Here is a 17,043-nt window from a genome sequence, read left to right on the forward strand (position 1 = left end):
AGAAGCCCGTGCAGTACAATGAAGAGTAGCCCCCGCTCGCCACAACTGGAGAAAGCCTGCGTGCAGCAACAAAGACCCTACGCAGCCAAAGGTAAATAAAAATAAATAAATAAATGTTTCCCTACACTCTACACATGCTTGATATAAAAATTCCTTATCTGTGCATTTTAAGTAGAAAATAGATTAATAAATCCAAATGTATTATAGGATTTTTCAGTCTTATATGCTCTAATCAGGTACTCTCAGCACCTAAGATACAGGCTGCTAAAATGCATTCATTTGTGCATTGAACACTTCATTTTAGAGGCTATTCCTCTAAAACCATATAAAGGAATTTTCCAAAGACACCTGACTTTCTCTTTTTTTTTTCCTTTTTTGGCCACGGTGCGTGGCGTGCAGGATCTTAGTCCCCCGACCAGGGATCGAACCCACGTTCCCTGCAGTGGAGGCGTGGAGTCTTTATCACTGGACCACCAGGGAAGTCCAAGTTTTTTCTAGGAAAGTATATAAACCCTTGGAATCTGGCCAATTAAATTTTAAAAAATTATATATTTGCTTATATAAGTTGAAAATATTTAAGGAAAAATGCATGGTGATTATTAATGACCTTTTAATTTATTTTTTGGTGGCGTACACTATCTTATAAGAGGACATTTATTTTTACTAAGAGGTTAAAAATAACCTGGAAAAGAGTGATTATTTTCTTTAAAATAGCTACCACCAAGTACTGTGATGCAGTGAATATCATCGGTATCCCCAAGTATCAGACAAGTCCCCATTATCACTATCTTCCTGAACAGTGATTATTAAAGAAGGTTCCCCAGGAGTTCTGAGTTTACAGTCATTGAAACAGAAATAATGTCCGATCTTTTAGCTGTAGCAGCAGAAATGTACCTTCACATGTGTGTTTTCAGCACTGGTATTGAGAGACGTGTTGTTTTCAGTCTGTAACAGCCTTCATTTTGACACAGTAATGGCAAGTATAGAACTCAGGTCACTTGTTTTTTTAATATTTATTTATTTATTTGGCTGAACCGTGTCTTAGTTGCAGCACACGGGATCTTTCGTTGCAGGGCGCAGGCTCTTTGTTGTGGCACAGGCGTCTCTCTAGTCGTGGCGCTAGGGCTCTCTAGTTGTGGCGCACAGGCTCTAGAGCACGCAGACTCAGTAGTTGAGGCACAGGGGGCTTAGTTGCCCCGCAGCATGTGGGATCTTAGCTCCCCAACCAGGGATCGAACCCACGTCCCCTGCATTGGAAGGCGGATTCTTAACCACTGAACCACCAGGGAAGCCCCCACTTGTTTTTTTTAATCTTTTAACACTGAGATAAAGGAACTTAGCTTTTTCTGAATGGCCTTTTTAAAGCATAATTATCAAAGAACAGCTTCATCATTAAAACACATGAAGTTGTTCCTGAAATGGGCACTTCTTAGCACGGGCAGTCCAGCTAAGACAGCATTCCCAGCTAGGCACAGCCATAAGAATAAGTTGGTTTCAGTGGAGTGTGAGTGGAAGTGATGTAACTTCCACCCTATTAGCTCAAAAGGAGTATGTTTGTCCAGAATTTCCCCTCTGAGTCCCTTCCCACTAGGTGGGATGCCGACTGCCAGCAACAGCTTCAGCTATTCAGATTAGGACAAGATGATGCAACAAGAAGAAAGAAGGAACCTGGGGCCCCAAATAACCTCCAGGAGCTGAGCTGTTCCAACAGCCTGACCAGCTGTACTGTGACTTGAAAGAGAACTTCATTCTTTTTAAGACACACACACACACACACACACACACACACACACACACACACACACACACACAAACTTTTAATTCAAGTTTAGCCATCACAGAGTTTCATATGTCTTAAGTTTATAGCTGGCAGAATTTTCTTAAACTGAACACACTCTAGTAACCTAGATGAAGAAGCATAATACATCCAGGAATGCAGATGGCCTCCCTCATACTCCCCTTCAAAACTATCAGCCAAGGGATTTATAACAGCATAAATTGGTTTTGTCTGCTTTTCTACTTTACATAAGTAGAATCATATTGTAGTAGATGGAAGATATGGCCACAAGCTTCTCCCATCCCTGTATGTGTGACCCTTTGCAAAGTAACTTCTCATTAATAGATGGGATCTATTTTCCCAGCCCTTGAATCTGTGACGGCCTTTGACTTGGTTTGACCAACAGGATGCAGAAGAACGAATGCTATGCAAGTCTGAGGCTCAGCCTTAGAGAGAGCTTGCCGCTTCACTTTCACCCTCTTGGAATGCTACTCCGAGGCTGCCATGTCAGGGAGTGACCTAGGCCCTGTGGAGAAGAACCCAGTACCACCACACATGTGAACAAGGTCACCTTGGACCTTCCAAGCCTGCCAAACCTCCAGCTGAACGCAGCCATAGATGAAATCAGAAGAGAAACTGCGCAGCTGGCCCACAGCATCATGAAAAACAATAACTTGTTTTAAGACTAAGTTTTGGGACAGTTTTATCCAGCAGCAGAGGTAGGTGAAACAATACGTGCGCTTAATTTTCGTCAGGCCTCTTGGGCTCAGCATGTTTGTGAGATAGATTGACATTGTTTGATAGTATTCTATGGTGTGACAATGTTATAATTTATCCACTTAACTACTGGTGGGCATACGGGTGTTTCTAGCTTGGGGCTTTTATAGTTAGTGTTGCTATGAACATTCCATTAGTATGTCATCTGGCATCGTATTCACTGTATAACCAGGGGAGGCCATTCTGGGCCATAGGGTAGAGTGCGTGATCAGCTTTAGTAGATACCACCTCTTTTCCAAAAAGTTTGTCACAGTTCACATTCCCACCAGCTGTGGAGGACCTTCAGCAGAGTTTCCGTTGTCCATACCCTTGCTAACACTTTGTGCTCTTAAACTTTGCAAGCCTCAGTTTTAAAGATGAGTGTGTAAATGTTGAAGACTGTACGAGGGAAGTGTGAGCTCCACGGGCCAACATTAGAAAGAAGCTGGACCAGCTGGTTTTGATTGTACCTTTCTTCCTGACACCTCCGGTTAAGAGGCCAGAATTTTAACAGTAAAACCTTATATGCGCTATACAAACTACTTTCACAATCATGGTTTCATCTGAGCCTTCCAATAAAATAACACTGGTGTCAACTAGCACTGCATGTCCAGGTGCTGAACTCGCAGTCCATCCAGAAACAGTCTTTTGGAAAACAGCCACCTTCACATGACTAATAACCTTGTACACATTTAAAATGGGGCTGCATGAAATGTTGTCCGTGATTCACCCTAAGTGAAAAACACAGGTGACAAAACAGCCCCATACAGCCTCATCCCATTTTGGTAAAAATATATCTGCACATATGTCTATACATTCATAGATGAAGGTCTGGAAGAAATAGAGCAAAAATGTTAACAGTGTTAGCTCTAGGTATTGAGTTTAAAAATGAATTTATCTTCTACTTTATGTCTTTTTTTTTGTAATGAGGATGAATCAGTTTCATTTTAAAAACTTAATTGTTTTTGAAATAGATAACTCATTCACCTAGTCACAATCAAGAGTGCAAGAGTTTTATACATTAAAGTCTCCCTCTCATCCACGTCTGCCTTCCATCTGGCTCCCTCCAGAGGTAACCAGTGTTACCAGCATCTACTGTACTCTTTCAGAGACATTTCACGCATACACTACAAGCAAATACATACATTTGTTATTTCCTTTGTCACTTTTATGATCAAAAACAAGACTATTTTCATTTTGAAGAAAAGGTTGTAGAGACTATTTTATGATGTGGAAAGATAAGCGGAAAGGCTACAAAACAGTACATAGAGTATGACATATTTTATAATAATGTATGAAAAAATTTTGCATTTAAAATACTTATAAAGAGACTGAAAGGCTATACACCGAAAGGCTATGATAAACATACCTTTGTCCAGAAAGAATTTTTCTTTGTTTCTAATTACCATCCATAGAAAAGTTCTTATTGTGAAACCATAATTCAAGTTTCATACTGAAGATTCTATGACCCATTTGTTTGAACCATGTGATAATTAGAATACAATAATACAATTACAAAAAACCACTTTGAGTTGCCTCTCATCCAGAAGATGTTATTTTTACAGTCTTATTTATTGTGGAGAGGGCTTTATGTTAGACCCTTCACATTGTTGGGATCCTGAGCTTTATTTTTTCGGTGGTCATCTCTGCATGTAGGATTTTGGGTGAGTTTATTTCCTCCTTATAGGTGACAGTGTGGCCTGGTTTTAGGGCGTGGACTCCAGCACCACCATGCCTGGTTCAAATCCCAGTCTGCCGCTTCTTAGTCTCACGACCTTGGGCAAGAGACTTAATCTGTGTCTCAGTGCCATCATCTGTGAAATGGAGATGGTATGATGGCAGCATCTACTCACAGAGTTCTCAACAGGGATGTCATACGATTCAGGTAGAGCCCCTCGAATAGTGCCTAGCATTGTTCCTAAGTGTCAGTGTTATATTCATCTGAGTTGCCTAATTTTTCCATATTGGACATGTACTGCAATAAAAAAGAATAAACTCCCATGAGAGAAGGGGAACTAGACAGATGTAGAGACGAGCACAAATGAGAAAGTGCCATAGAGAAGAGTGCAAACCATGAGGCCCCGGGAACCCAGCGAGGAGGGAGGGGCCCGGCTTTTTGATTTCGACTAAAAGCCCCGTGAAAGGATCCCTCTGTCGGTACTGCAAGCTGAGCATTCCAAGAGCAGAGATGGACTTTGGTCCAGGAGCCTTCTCTCCGGGCATTTGGAGAAGGCCTTTGAGACCTTCCTGGAAGCTGCCCTGGCCCTTCCTTGTACAAACGGCCTCTTGCAACTTTTTGCCGCTGTCTTCCTGGCAGGGGTCATGTGGAGAAAGGCTTCAGAGTAAGTGTCAGGACTTACCTGGCTGTGCCTGGCCCGACTCACTCCAAGGACCTTCAGGGGGCAGTTACTGCCACCCTGATGTCGCGGCAAGTCTGGGGGACTGGAAGACAAGATGCTTCATTCACAGCCCAGCTGGAGGAAGAACCGTCCAATTGCAGTTCTGTGTTTCTAAACACACCAGGTGGCATGGGCAGGAGGCCTGCTGTCCTGTGTCCTCAGCCGGGAACCCTCTGCCTGGGGACAGAGAGGGGAGGGAAGGCAGATGAAGGGAGAGGAGGAAAGCGCAGGGCTAGGAGCTGGAGGCCCTGGGGTCCAGCCTTAGCTCTGACGTTTCGCATTGACGTTAGCTGGGATAAATTCTTAATTTCATCAAAATCCAATCACTCCTCACAGAATCCCTTGAATTGAAATGGGAATAACAATGCCAGATGTGACCTGCTTGATGAAAGGAATTATGTGAACTACTTTATATTTGAAAGAATATCTAGATCCTGTAGTTCCTGCTAAGTCTGAGGTAAACGAGGGCTGGGAAATAGTGTTATATCAGTGTTTCTAAATTTATTCAATTGACACATTTTTAAAATAAAATAAAATAAAATAATAAAACAGTTCATAATCCTTATCCACAATGCTTAAAATCCCCCCGTTCTGGAGACAAAGGTTTTGTTGGGTTTTTTTTGCAGTACGCGGGCCTCTCACTGCTGTGGCCTCTCCCCTTGCGGAGCACAGGCTCCGGACGCGCAGGCTCAGCGGCCATGGCTCACGGGCCCAGCCGCTCCGCGGCATGTGGGATCTTTCCGGACCGGGGCACGAACCCGTGTCCCCTGCATCGGCAGGCAGACTCTCAACCACTGTGCCACCAGGGAAGCCCTGGAGACAAAGGTTTTTTTCATTAAATTTGGGGCCAAAATTGACCCGATGGTGCTTATTCTTTCGGGTATCAACCTTTATAATAAACTGCAGAATATTAATGCATTTGATTACAAGGTGCTGCCTGCCTCAGGTCTCACTAGTGCATGGTAAATGCATCATATTATCTTCCTAAAATATGAAAAATTCTGAAACACATCTGGCCCCAAGGGTTTTGCATGAGGATTGTGACGTGTAAAACAAACTCAGATGCTGCACACAGGAAATGGGGAGGGAGGGACGGTGTCCATTCCCAGGCTGAGATTCACCCAGCCCTGTCTGGGACATCTTCCTGGTGTCAGATCCCTGAGAAGTCTTTAAGAACCTGAAGACAAATGTACCCGGGATGAGTCAAGGAGCATATACTGGGGATATTTTTTCCTAAATTAGTCTTCATACTTCAGTGTGTCTCTGAATCCCCCTGGGGATCTAGTGAATATGCAAATTCTGATTCAGTAGGTCTGGAATGGGCCTGAGCTTCTGCATTCCTATCAATCTCCAGGTGATGCCTCTGCTGCTGGGACTGTTCTGGCCTCCGGATAAGCCTAAGGCATGGCTCCAAGTCATAACAATGTGGTGCCCCCCAGGGAGAGCTGCCCCCTGCCCTTGGCGGGGGTGGGAGCTCGCTCAACACTGATCACCTGACCAAAACCTGCCTCGTCACCGCCTTTTCTCCATCCTCCGCTGCCCATTTACTGCCTTCTGCTGCCTCTTCCTCCCTGCATGGTTCATGCCGCCCTCCGCCTCCATCCCCGACCTTGGCTGGGCCTCACCAAGTCTCATGACTCTTCACTCACCCGGTTCCAAGGTACTGCTTAGACGAGGTGCTTTTCCAGCTGACTGACCTCACCTCCGAAGCATGAACTAAATTAGTTCAACTCTCAAATTCCTGAGATGGCTCACTATCTCTCCTGGGTATCTCCCGGAAAATTTTCCACTGTTTGCAAAGTACTCCCTAGCCCTGACCACCCAGAGATATTAATGATAATGCATTTGCTCACTAGACAAGCAGTGACCCGGGAAAGGGCCATGGGTTATTTTATTTTTATGTCAATGCTTGCAATGCCCTGACTGATTTCTTACACACCCTCCTTGCTTCTTTTTAAGTTCTGGATTCCCGGGTTGCAGAAAACTCAGACTTCCTTGTTTTCCAAGTGAATTTTCCTATTGCAAAAGTAATACATATCTATTAATAAAAGTTTAGAAAATATAGTTAAGAAGAAAATGTCAATACCAGTAAACTTAGCACGCAGAGATAACCATTGGCACATTTTGTCTCATGGCCTTTCAGGCTTTATATATAAATTTTGGTTTACAAAATCTGGATCATACATATAACATTTTGTAACTGCTTTGCCCCCCTCCATTTATAGTATATTGTGACCATTTTCACAGATCAATAAAAATTCTTCTGCAATAGCATTTTAAATAAGGGACTTCCCTAGCGGTTCAGTGGTTAAGACTTCACGCTTCCACCACAGGGAGCGTGTGTTCAATCCCAGGCCAGGAATAGAATGAAGGCCGAATACACATATATTTCTTACTATAAATCACAATATCACACATACCTTTTGGATACTTACAGGGAATTATATTATTTATTTTTTTTAATTTTTTTATTTTTTAACATCTTTATTGGGGTATAATTGCTTTACAATGGTGTGTTAGTTTCTGCTTTATAACAAAGTGAATCAGCTATACATATACATATGCTCCCATGTGTCTTCCCTCTTGCGTCTCCCTCCCTCCCAGGGAATTATATTATTATGTAAAAGTGTATAAACTTCTTCATGGTTCGCATGAGTTGCCAAACCAGAAAGCATGGCTTCCAAACTCTCAAATACGAACCAGATCCTTTGGGCTGAATCAGTGTCTTGAATTCTCACTAACCTTAGTTAACCAGAAGTGATACTGGAAAGCAGGGCGTTCTAGGTCTGAGAGGAAATTCCAGGCCACCAGGTCATGCCTTGAGGCATCCCTCTGTCTCCTGCTCAGAAAGAGGAAAAATGCTTAGAGGTCTCTGTTAGGGATCTGCAACTTCCCAAAGAACACAGCTATTTTTCAGACAATTCAAGGCTAATCTAAATCCTGCAATCATGTTGGCATTTATTTTTCCAGCCAATATTTATATATTTAAAATGAAGGGATTAGGGGAACTTCCTGGCTGTCCACTGGTTAGGACTCAGCACTTCCACTGCAGGGGGCCCGGGTTCAATCCCAGTTCAGGGAACTAAGATTCCGCATGCCTTGAGGTGCGGCCAAAAAAAAACAAACAAACAACAACAAATGAAGGGATTAGATCAATAAGGGAATGGTTAAGTAATCTGTGGTACAGCCATTCAATGAAATATGATACAACCATTAAAAAACTGAAAAAGCTCTTTATGCACTAATACAGAATGATATCTCAGATACATCGTTAAGTGAAAAAAGCAAGGTGTGGAACCATGTATACCAAATGCACATTTGTGTAAAAAGGAGGAATAGGGATACATAGACATTCTGACATAGGAGTTTTGCTTGTGTATTCATAAAGCGTGTTTGGAAAGATACACAAGAAACTGATGGTATAATTCCTTAACTTTTAGGGAAGTTAGGTAGCTGGGAGAACAACATTTTTGTTGCAAAATGAAACCTCTTGTGCTGAACATGCAAATGTATTACCTCTTCTAAAATAAAAACTTTAAAACACAAAATAAGAGGACTAGGGCATTTGATTACATCCTAAAATACATTTATTTCTGTTTATTCTCCAAACCCCAATTTAAATGGTCAGTAAAGGAATAAAAGAAGAGGACCATATGTACAGAGAATAGGAGAGGGAACAAAAGATGGATCGTATGAACACACTTTTGGGGGACAGTGAGGCAACGGCACAGATTTCAGAGTCATACTTGCAGTCCCAGCTCTTTAACTTGCTTCTCATGAGCTCTTGGGTAAACCCCTTACTTGCTTTGAGCTTCTGATTCCTTATCTGTGGAAGAGTAAGGACAAGTCATTTATTTTATGTGATCCATATTGTGCCTTGTGGGAGTGTTGGGAGGATTCATTGTCCCAGATCAGAAGCATTTAATAAAGCACATAAACTGCTATTATTACTTTTAATAATAGTAGCAGGCTTTAGCTAATATTATGTTAATGTTTGTCAGTCTGACAGGAAAAATAGCAGTATCTTATTTAAAATCTGAATTTCTCTAATTATAAATGAGGTTGAACAATTACATATATATTCCACTTGTATTTCTTTTTCTGTGATTTGCCTGATCATCTCTTAATAATAGTTAACATTTACTGCATGTTACTGTGTACCAGGCACTGTGTTATGATCTCTGCATGCATTATCTCATTTAACCTGGGGATCAAATAGGTAAAATTATTATGCCCATTTTCAGCTGAGAAAAATAATATTTAGAGAAATTAATTTGCTCAAGTCTCCATCACTAGTAAGTAGAGTCTGGATTCTGAGCGAGGACTTGACTCTGACCCAGAAATCTGACTTGATCGAGAACCCAGGCTCTTCAGGCTTATGCTTCAGTGACTCTCCCCTAATGGTTTTCCTTTTGGATTAAATAATTTTCTCAATATTTTGCAAGTACCCTTTGTATTTTAGTTGCAGGGCGCAGAGTAGGAAAGGATCGATCTGTGCCGAGGGGCAGAAATGGCATCAGAGACAACCTGCCTGCCTGTCAACTGCCCATAAGGCTGTGTGTGAGCCAAGGCGGTGCAGTCAGAGGTGATGCAGGAGACCAACCGGGTGCAGAACAGAGGCCTGCAACGATGAGTGGACTTCGACCCCCTTAGAGAGAAAGCAAGAGTGACTCACAGGAGGAAGATGAAACCAAAGCTTCCAGGCTGTCCCTGGTAGGCTCAGACAGTCCAAAGGCAGCAGAGGGAAGGAGAGAAAATCCTGAGATGGAGCGCTGGCCAAGAGCTTCCTGAAGACCATGCAAATGAGGCACGCCCACAGCTGCCTGGAAACCAGGCCCGGAGAAGTCAGAGCCCAGAGCACATGCTGCAGGGCCGTGCTAGGCAAAGGAGCTGGAGGAGGTGGAGGAGGCGCCAAGGGAGCAGGTAAGGAACCAGGGAGGGTCATGGAGGGACGGCTCACAGGGCCCTGCATCCTGAGAGGCAGCATCGTCCACCGACCTGGTGAATGCTGTCCTGGGAGGCAGGGCTCCTGGGATCATCTTTCAAGCTCAGCCATTCTTTAGCTGTGAAGCCTTGGGCAAGTCACTTCACCATTCTGAGCCTTGATGTTCCCATCTATAAAATGAGTGTAAAAATAGCATGCTACCTATGTATTGAGCATCTGCTGTGCTTTGCTGTGCACATAACATCATTATCCCCTCCTCACAGCAAGCTCATAAGGTGAGATCATTAGCCTATATTACAGAGGAAAACAAAGCTCAGAGAGGTTAAGCCATTTGTCTAAGACCTCACAGCAAAGAAGTCTGGTTCCATAGCTGCACACTGTCGACTCCTGATCATGCTTCCTTCAGAGGGTGGTTTTACAGAATCAAATGGTCTACGCAAATGGAAAAAAAAATTGCAAAAGGCAAATTATACCATCAAGATGTGAGTTACCACACTTAGACCCCGGCCAGGACTGAGGCCCTTTGTAAACTGGGAAGTCCTATAAAAATGCTAGTTCTTCACCTCTCTCCTCTGGAGGTTGAAAGTATTGGGGTGATGCTACAGACAATGGATATTTGGCTGACTGACCTGCTCACAGACTGAGGCGATATCTTTGGGGTGGTATTGGGATGTCCTGGCTTGAGAGTGAGTCGTTGGTGGTTAAGTGGCCAGACTTCCTCCTGGAGACAGACTCTATAGCCACAGACAAGGTCTGAGGTGACCATGGCAGATAAGGGCCCAGGTGCTGATTCAACAGTGATCATCCCTCTTCTTGAGCATCCCTTTACAGCTTTGGCCATGGAACTTCAGGAAATGGAAGCCTGCTTTGTGGGGAGGGGAATATCTTTAAGGGTAGTAAGCTTAGTGCGATAAAGTTAGAATAAAGTTAGAATTTTCAGGCAAGAGAATGAAAAACAAACAAACTAACAAACCTATAATCTTACCCCCAGAGATAACCACTGTTGACATTTCAGTGTTTGTTTTTCCACACATTTTTTTCCGTTGCACACATATATTGAAAAATTAGATTGTACTGTAATATGGTTTTTTTTGTTTGTTTTTTTGTGGTACGCGGGCCTCTCACTGCTGTGGCCTCTCCCGTTGCGGAGCACAGGCTCCGGACGCGCAGGCTCAGTGGGCATGGCTCACGGGCCCAGCCGCTCCGCAGCATGTGGGATCCTCCCGGACCGGGACATGAACCTGTGTCCCCTGCATCGGCAGGCAGACTCTCAACCGCTGCGCCACCAGGGAAGCCCTGTAATATGGTTTTATTACTGGTTCTTTTCACTTAATGACATGTCATGAACGTATTTCCATATCAATAGATGTTTTATCACATCATTTAAAGGCTGCAGAATGTCTCTTTGTATGGATGGAGCACAATTTATTTAATAAGTGTCCTACTATTGGATAATTAGGCAGTTTTCAATTTTTAACCATTAGAGCCGTGCTTTACCCAAATCTTGATACAGGTCCTGGATTATTTCCACGGGATAAATTACCAGTGGGGGAACTGCTGAATCAAGGTTATGTATATTTTAAGGCCTTTGATAAATAGTAAAGGTCTGCTTCTGACACACTCTGGAATTCAGGGGCTCCTCAAAGCTCAATGCAGAAAATTTCATGGCCTCAAAGTCAGCCTTGAGCCTTCCTCTCTCTCAAATCCATTTGCAGGGATAATGCAACCACCTCATATATAGTCTTTACCGGGTGCCAGGCTCTGTCTAAGAGCTTTATCCTCTGAGGCACCACTTTTAGCTTCCTCTTCAGAAGAAACTGAAGAACAGAGAGGTTAAACAGTTCACTTGGAATCACAGCCCTAACAAGCAGTGTGTTGGGGGTCAATAGCCTTGACAACCTGGTTCTAGGATCTATGCTGTCCACTGCTTCTTGGAAAGTATATTTGATCGCATCTGCAAAGATAGCTTTCACCCTTCCCTTTGATCTTCTCCACCAGTGCCTCACATGCAGCAAGCCCCACCATCCCAACTTGGACCACGGCTAGAGCCCCTAACTGGTCTTCCATTTCCACTCATCCCTTTCACTCTGTCTTCTGCTCTGCAGCTGGAATGTTGCTTTAAAAATGGAAACAGGGGCTTCCCTGGTGGCACAGTGGTTGAGAGTCCGCCTGCCGATGCAAGGGACACGGGTTCGTGCCCCGGTCCGGGAAGATCCCACGTGCTGCGGAGCAGCTGGGCCCGTGAGCCATGGCCGCTGAGCCTGCACGTCCGGAGCCTGTGCTCCACAACGGGAGAGGCCACAACAGTGAGAGGCCCGTGTACCGCAAAAAAAAAATGGAAATAGGATCGGGTCACCCCACCCCCCACCCCCGAACCCTGCCGGCAAGCACATACATACACACACGCTCAGCCCTAGAATAAAACCCAGATGCATTCCCCAGCCTCCAGGGCAGCCTCTCTGGCTTCTTCCTAAAAGCCACTTCCCCATCCAGACCCACCCCCTACACCCCAGTCACCCGGCCTCCTTTCACTTCCTCAACGACAGAGCTTTTTCTCACCTTAAGGCTTTAGCACATGCTGTTCCCTTGAGCTCGAATGCTCTTCTTCCACCCTGCAGGGCTGGATTCTTCTCATCCTCTGGTCTTGGCTTTCATATCATCTCTCTGGAGAAAGCTTCCCTGGTGATCTCACCTGAAGCAACAAGTCCCCTAAGCCCATTTTCCTTTTTGTCCTTTATAGTATTAATTAAAATTGTGTATTTATTGCCCATTACTCATTAAATGTCTCTTTCCCTCACTAGACTCTAAATGTCATGAGGTCAAAGACCATGTCTATTTTGTTCCCCATTATTTACCCAGTGCCTAGCACAGCACCTGGCATGTGGCGAGCTCTCATTAACTCAATGACTGCTCGTAGAAAGGACGAATTGTCCACAGAGGGAGGCATTCATTGGTGAGGATCTTTGGCAAAGTATCCAAGCTTCAGCCAGAGCTGTTCCATCCTCCTCCTGCATGTCTTCACTTCCTCTTCCCTGTCCCGAAGCAGTGACAGAGGTCTAGGGTCTAGAAGGAAACCAGGAAGCCATGGGTGAGAATGTAAGCAGGTTTTGCTTCAGGCGCCAACTCAGTCAGGGTAGATGATGTCATATCGGGGGCACAAGGGAGACTCGTTACCCCCAAGGCCCCCCTGCACAGTTCCTGGATTCCTACCATGAGAGACTTCTGGCCACGCGGAATCTCCTAGTGAAAGGCAAACACTCACTATCCAGTTAATAACACACATCCAGCAGGTGGACTGAATGGCTGAGGGCTCTACCTTTCTGACAGCAGCATGGTGGTGGCCTGGAAGTCCAGGTGTCACCACTAACTAGTGGGTGGCCTTGGGTGAGAGTCACTTCTTGCCTCCCATCTGCAAAGTGAGTGGTTAGGATGGAGAAGAGGTTTTTAAACTTCTTTTTTCCTCAGAAGCTCAAGTCTTCAACTTGTTCAGATGACCAATATAAGTCAAGTGTTTCTGGTTGAAATAGGGATGTGGGGCTGGAGCGGTCCTCCTCCCTGACTCCCGCTTTTAAGTCCCAAGGGTGGTGGGAGGGCTGAGTCTTGGACTCCAAGATCTCAGCGGTCAGTGCCTGCCAGGCTGACCATCTGTGTCATCTAAGGACAAAGAAGGCAGCCGGGCTCGCATGTTCTGGGTGTAGCTCCTTGGGCACATTAAGGGATCAGAGGGGGATGGGAGAGGACTTGTTGAATCTGATATTCAGAGAGTATTCAGAGACTTTAGGCTGTGCAGCAGGTGAATTTCATAGCAATTGAAGGGCAAGGCAGGCAGCCCCTTTGTTTGAGAAGGAGGTTTCAGCCATTTTAGAAAAGAAATGAGGGCCCAGGAGAGAGGAAGCCCAGAAGGCTCGCTCACCCTCTCCACAATCTAGAAGAAGGAAATTGCCACCCCTGCCTTTCCGGGCCAGGGATCCCAGGTCTTGAAGAGACCGCCCACAATCTCACAGATAACTAGGCTTCCAGGGTTGGTTGTTTGCCACGCCCCAGGGGAACACGGGTCCCTCACCTCACTACCCGCCACCTGGGCAGCTCTCTGGCCTTCGCTGCAGGCAGGTGCGCTCAGCAGACTGCCGCCTGGGCTACCTGGCAGCTCCAGGTACTGCGTGGACGCTGCTATGGAGACGGGCCCCAGGGTTGGTGGTGAGAAGGCAGTTTCCCAAAGCTTTGCAGATTCTGGAGGGGAAGAGGCTGGAGCCTCAGGCCCTTCAGGGTAGTCTGCCTGACAGCCGTAGTGCCAAGGAAGGCCAGGTGGGTGCTCTGGGAGTTTCTAGGACAAAGTCAGGGTGGGGGGAGGAGCCAGAGGAGGCCAAATTTTGGGGGGAGGCTCTGGAAGGGCTGATCTGGGCAGGGGAGCCTCTCCATGTTTCCAGGTCAAGGGGAAAAGCCTTCCCAGAGGCCCCCTTGCCAGGCCAGTGCAGTGCCCTGCACAAAGACTGGGCCAGTGGCACTGAGGATTGGCCCTGCAGCCCAAGGGGAGGAGGGAGAGAGGGCCTGGCATTTGTCCCCAGAGGAGGGATAGACCAGGGAATTCACAAAGCCCATCTCTGGGCTAGTCAGGATCCGAGGCAGCAGGGAAGGGAATATTTGCCCTGTAGCAGGAAGCACTGACTGTGGCTCCTCTCCCTCTCCCTGGAGCCCAAGAGGCCAAGGGCAATCACGTGCAGCACAAGGAGCATTTTTATCCATTTCCAAAGCCAGGGTGCCGTCTCCTTGAGGGAGCTCGATGATCGTGGGGTGCCTGAGGCCTGGGCCCGGTAGAGGGGATGCTGCAGGAGCACCACACCTAATTCTACGGCTTACAGACTGGGTGATCTGAAACAATTGCTTCTTTTTTTTTTTTTTTAATTTTTATTGGGGTATAGTTGATTTACACCTGTTAGTTTCAGGTGTACAGCAAAGTGAATCAGTTATACATATACATATATCCATCCTTTTTTTAGATTCTTTTCCCATATAGGCCATTACAGAGTATTGAGTTCCCTGTGCTATATAGTAGGTCCTTATTAATTATCTATTTTATATATAGTAGTGTGTATATGTCAATCTCAATCTCTCAATTTATCCGTGCCCCCCTTACCCCTGGTAACCATAAGTTTGTTTTCTACATTTGTAACTCTATTTCGGTTTTGTAGATAAGTTCACTTCACCTTCTGAACCTAAGTTTTTTCATCTGTGAAATGTGGGCGATAATACCTTTTAACAACCCACAGGACACAGCCTAGGGCCAATACAGGCACGGAGCTTAATGGGTGTTCCTTTGCTCCTTTTCCCTTTCTGCCAGGACGTCTCTTGCCAGACCTCCCAGTGTCTGGTCTGAGGATGGCGGAGAAGCAGGGCCGGGAGCTGGAGTGCCCTGTGTGCTGGAACCCCTTCAACAACACGTTCCACACCCCCAAAGTGCTGGACTGCTGCCACTCCTTCTGCGTGGAATGCCTGGCCCACCTCAGCCTGGTGGCTCCGGCCCGGCGCCGGCTGCTGTGTCCGCTCTGTCGCCAGCCCACTGTGCTGGCCTCCGGACAGCCTGTCACTGACCTGCCCACGGACACTGCCGTGCTCACCCTGCTCCGCCTGGAGCCCCACCACGTCATCTTGGAAGGCCGCCAGCTCTGTCTCAAAGATGAGCCCAAGAGCCGCTACTTTCTGCGCCAGCCCCAGGCCTACACGCTGGAACTCGGCCCCGGGCCTGGGAGCCAGACTGGGCCCCCCCGGGACGTGGCCCCTACCACCATCCCCAGCCCCATCCCCATCCCCAACCACGACTCTCTGAGGGGGTGTTTCCGCAACCCGCAGTTCCGGATCTTTGCCTACCTGCTGGCTGTCATCCTCAGCGTCACTCTGTTGCTCATCTTCTCCATCTTTTGGACCAAGCAGTTTTTTGGGGGTGTGGGGTGAGCATCTGTTCCAGACAAAGAACCAAGCCTTTCTTGGTTGCTGCTGGGTATGAGGACTGCAGACCCTCATTTGGGGTCATCTTCCTTTGTAGTATTGTTCTTTTTTACAATCCAGGGGTCGGCTAGGCTATGCATCTGCTTCTGGGGACGGAGACAGTCCTACTATAATGAGAAGCTCTGAACGCGAATGGGAAAAGATACGAAGAGAGCTCTGGGTGTGAACCACGGGTCACGGAAGGGCCGAGAAGCAGATCTGTGATGCCAGGGCTACGCAGTATGTTGTACCAAAGGGCTGGGCGATGGCATCCAGGAACCTGACCCACTCAGACAGCAAGCTGCAATTCTTACTGGAGCTGCTTTGAACTCAGTTCACATTTTTTCGAGTTGCTCTTTCTATTATTTGTGGCTAAAAAATTTGGAAAGTGAACTTCAATTGTGAGCAACTGTGTTTGTCTTCCCCTTTCAGTTTTCTCTTTGGATGTTTTGCCACCAGTCCCAGTAAAAATGGCCTGCATTCATTAATTCATTCACTCACTCATTCAACAACCAGTTGGCTTGTCCTCTGTCAGAACTAGAGGGAGAGAAGGGTAGGATGAACCAGGGCTGGCAGAGTCCTTACCAGCAAGGAGGGCACGTTCACTCAGCTGCTTCTTGTACAAGACGACCTCTTGTCAGTGCGTGGTTTATGGAGTGTTAAGAGCAGAAAAGTTTAAAGGTGAAAGAAACCAGAGTCAGTGATCAAAAGAAATCTGGGATTTGGAGGAAGAGATTTTTATTCCTCCTGGTAGGTGCAGGGTGGAGCTCTGATTCCCCTCCTCCAACCATTGTAATTCTGGCCTTGAGAGGTAAGGCAGGGAACTCCCTGGTGGCCCAGTGGTTAGGACTCTGTGCTTCCACTGCAGGGGGCACGGATTTGATCTCTGGTCGGAGAACTAAGATCGCACATGCCGTGTCGCATGGCCAAAAAAGAAAAAAAAAAAGACGTAAGGCAGAAACCCCGGATACAGTAAAAGCCTCAGTTCCCGTCCCAGGCCATGCAGGCAGGGGATTCTGGTTTTCATTTTGCATGACAGAATCTAGGAACCAAGGAAAACTAGATAGAATTTGGATGCTGCTTGACTACAGGTTGCCACCTCTGCAGTATCAAAACCCTGATTTCTTCTTCACTTTTTTTTTTTTTTAAATAATTCTTTATTTATTTTTGGCTGTGTTGGGTCC

The 17,043-nt window shown here is 46.0% G+C and overlaps 1 protein-coding gene across 4 annotated transcripts; it reads left to right on the forward strand.

Moving 5' to 3' along the window:
• Window positions 1-26: 26 nt before the first annotated feature.
• RNF183 (ring finger protein 183) lies at window positions 27-16,347 on the forward strand. Of its 4 annotated transcripts, XM_032636033.1 has the most exons (4): window positions 27-91; window positions 2,184-2,496; window positions 9,395-9,855; window positions 15,216-16,347. In XM_032636033.1, exons 3-4 carry the CDS (start codon window positions 9,729-9,731, stop codon window positions 15,824-15,826), a joined length of 738 nt encoding a protein of 245 aa, XP_032491924.1. In that variant the 5' UTR covers window positions 27-91; window positions 2,184-2,496; window positions 9,395-9,728; the 3' UTR covers window positions 15,827-16,347. The 4 variants fall into 4 exon arrangements, with proteins under 4 accessions (XP_032491924.1, XP_032491927.1, XP_032491926.1 ...); XM_032636036.1 differs by lacking the exon at window positions 9,395-9,855; XM_032636035.1 differs by lacking the exons at window positions 27-91; window positions 2,184-2,496 and adding an exon at window positions 6,537-6,592.
• The last annotated feature ends 696 nt before the right edge of the window (window positions 16,348-17,043 follow it).

The sequence above is a fragment of the Phocoena sinus genome, chromosome 6 (genome assembly GCF_008692025.1).
Source record: "Phocoena sinus isolate mPhoSin1 chromosome 6, mPhoSin1.pri, whole genome shotgun sequence".
Lineage (NCBI taxonomy): Eukaryota > Metazoa > Chordata > Mammalia > Artiodactyla > Phocoenidae > Phocoena > Phocoena sinus.

Bases quoted from the DNA above. Each gene is read 5' to 3' on its own strand.
- RNF183 (XM_032636033.1), top strand. From the start codon at position 9,729: ATGCAAATGAGGCACGCCCACAGCTGCCTGGAAACCAGGCCCGGAGAA. The intron at 9,856-15,215 runs GTAAGGAACCAG...CCTTTCTGCCAG, and splicing joins AGGAGGCGCCAAGGGAGCAG to GACGTCTCTTGCCAGACCTC.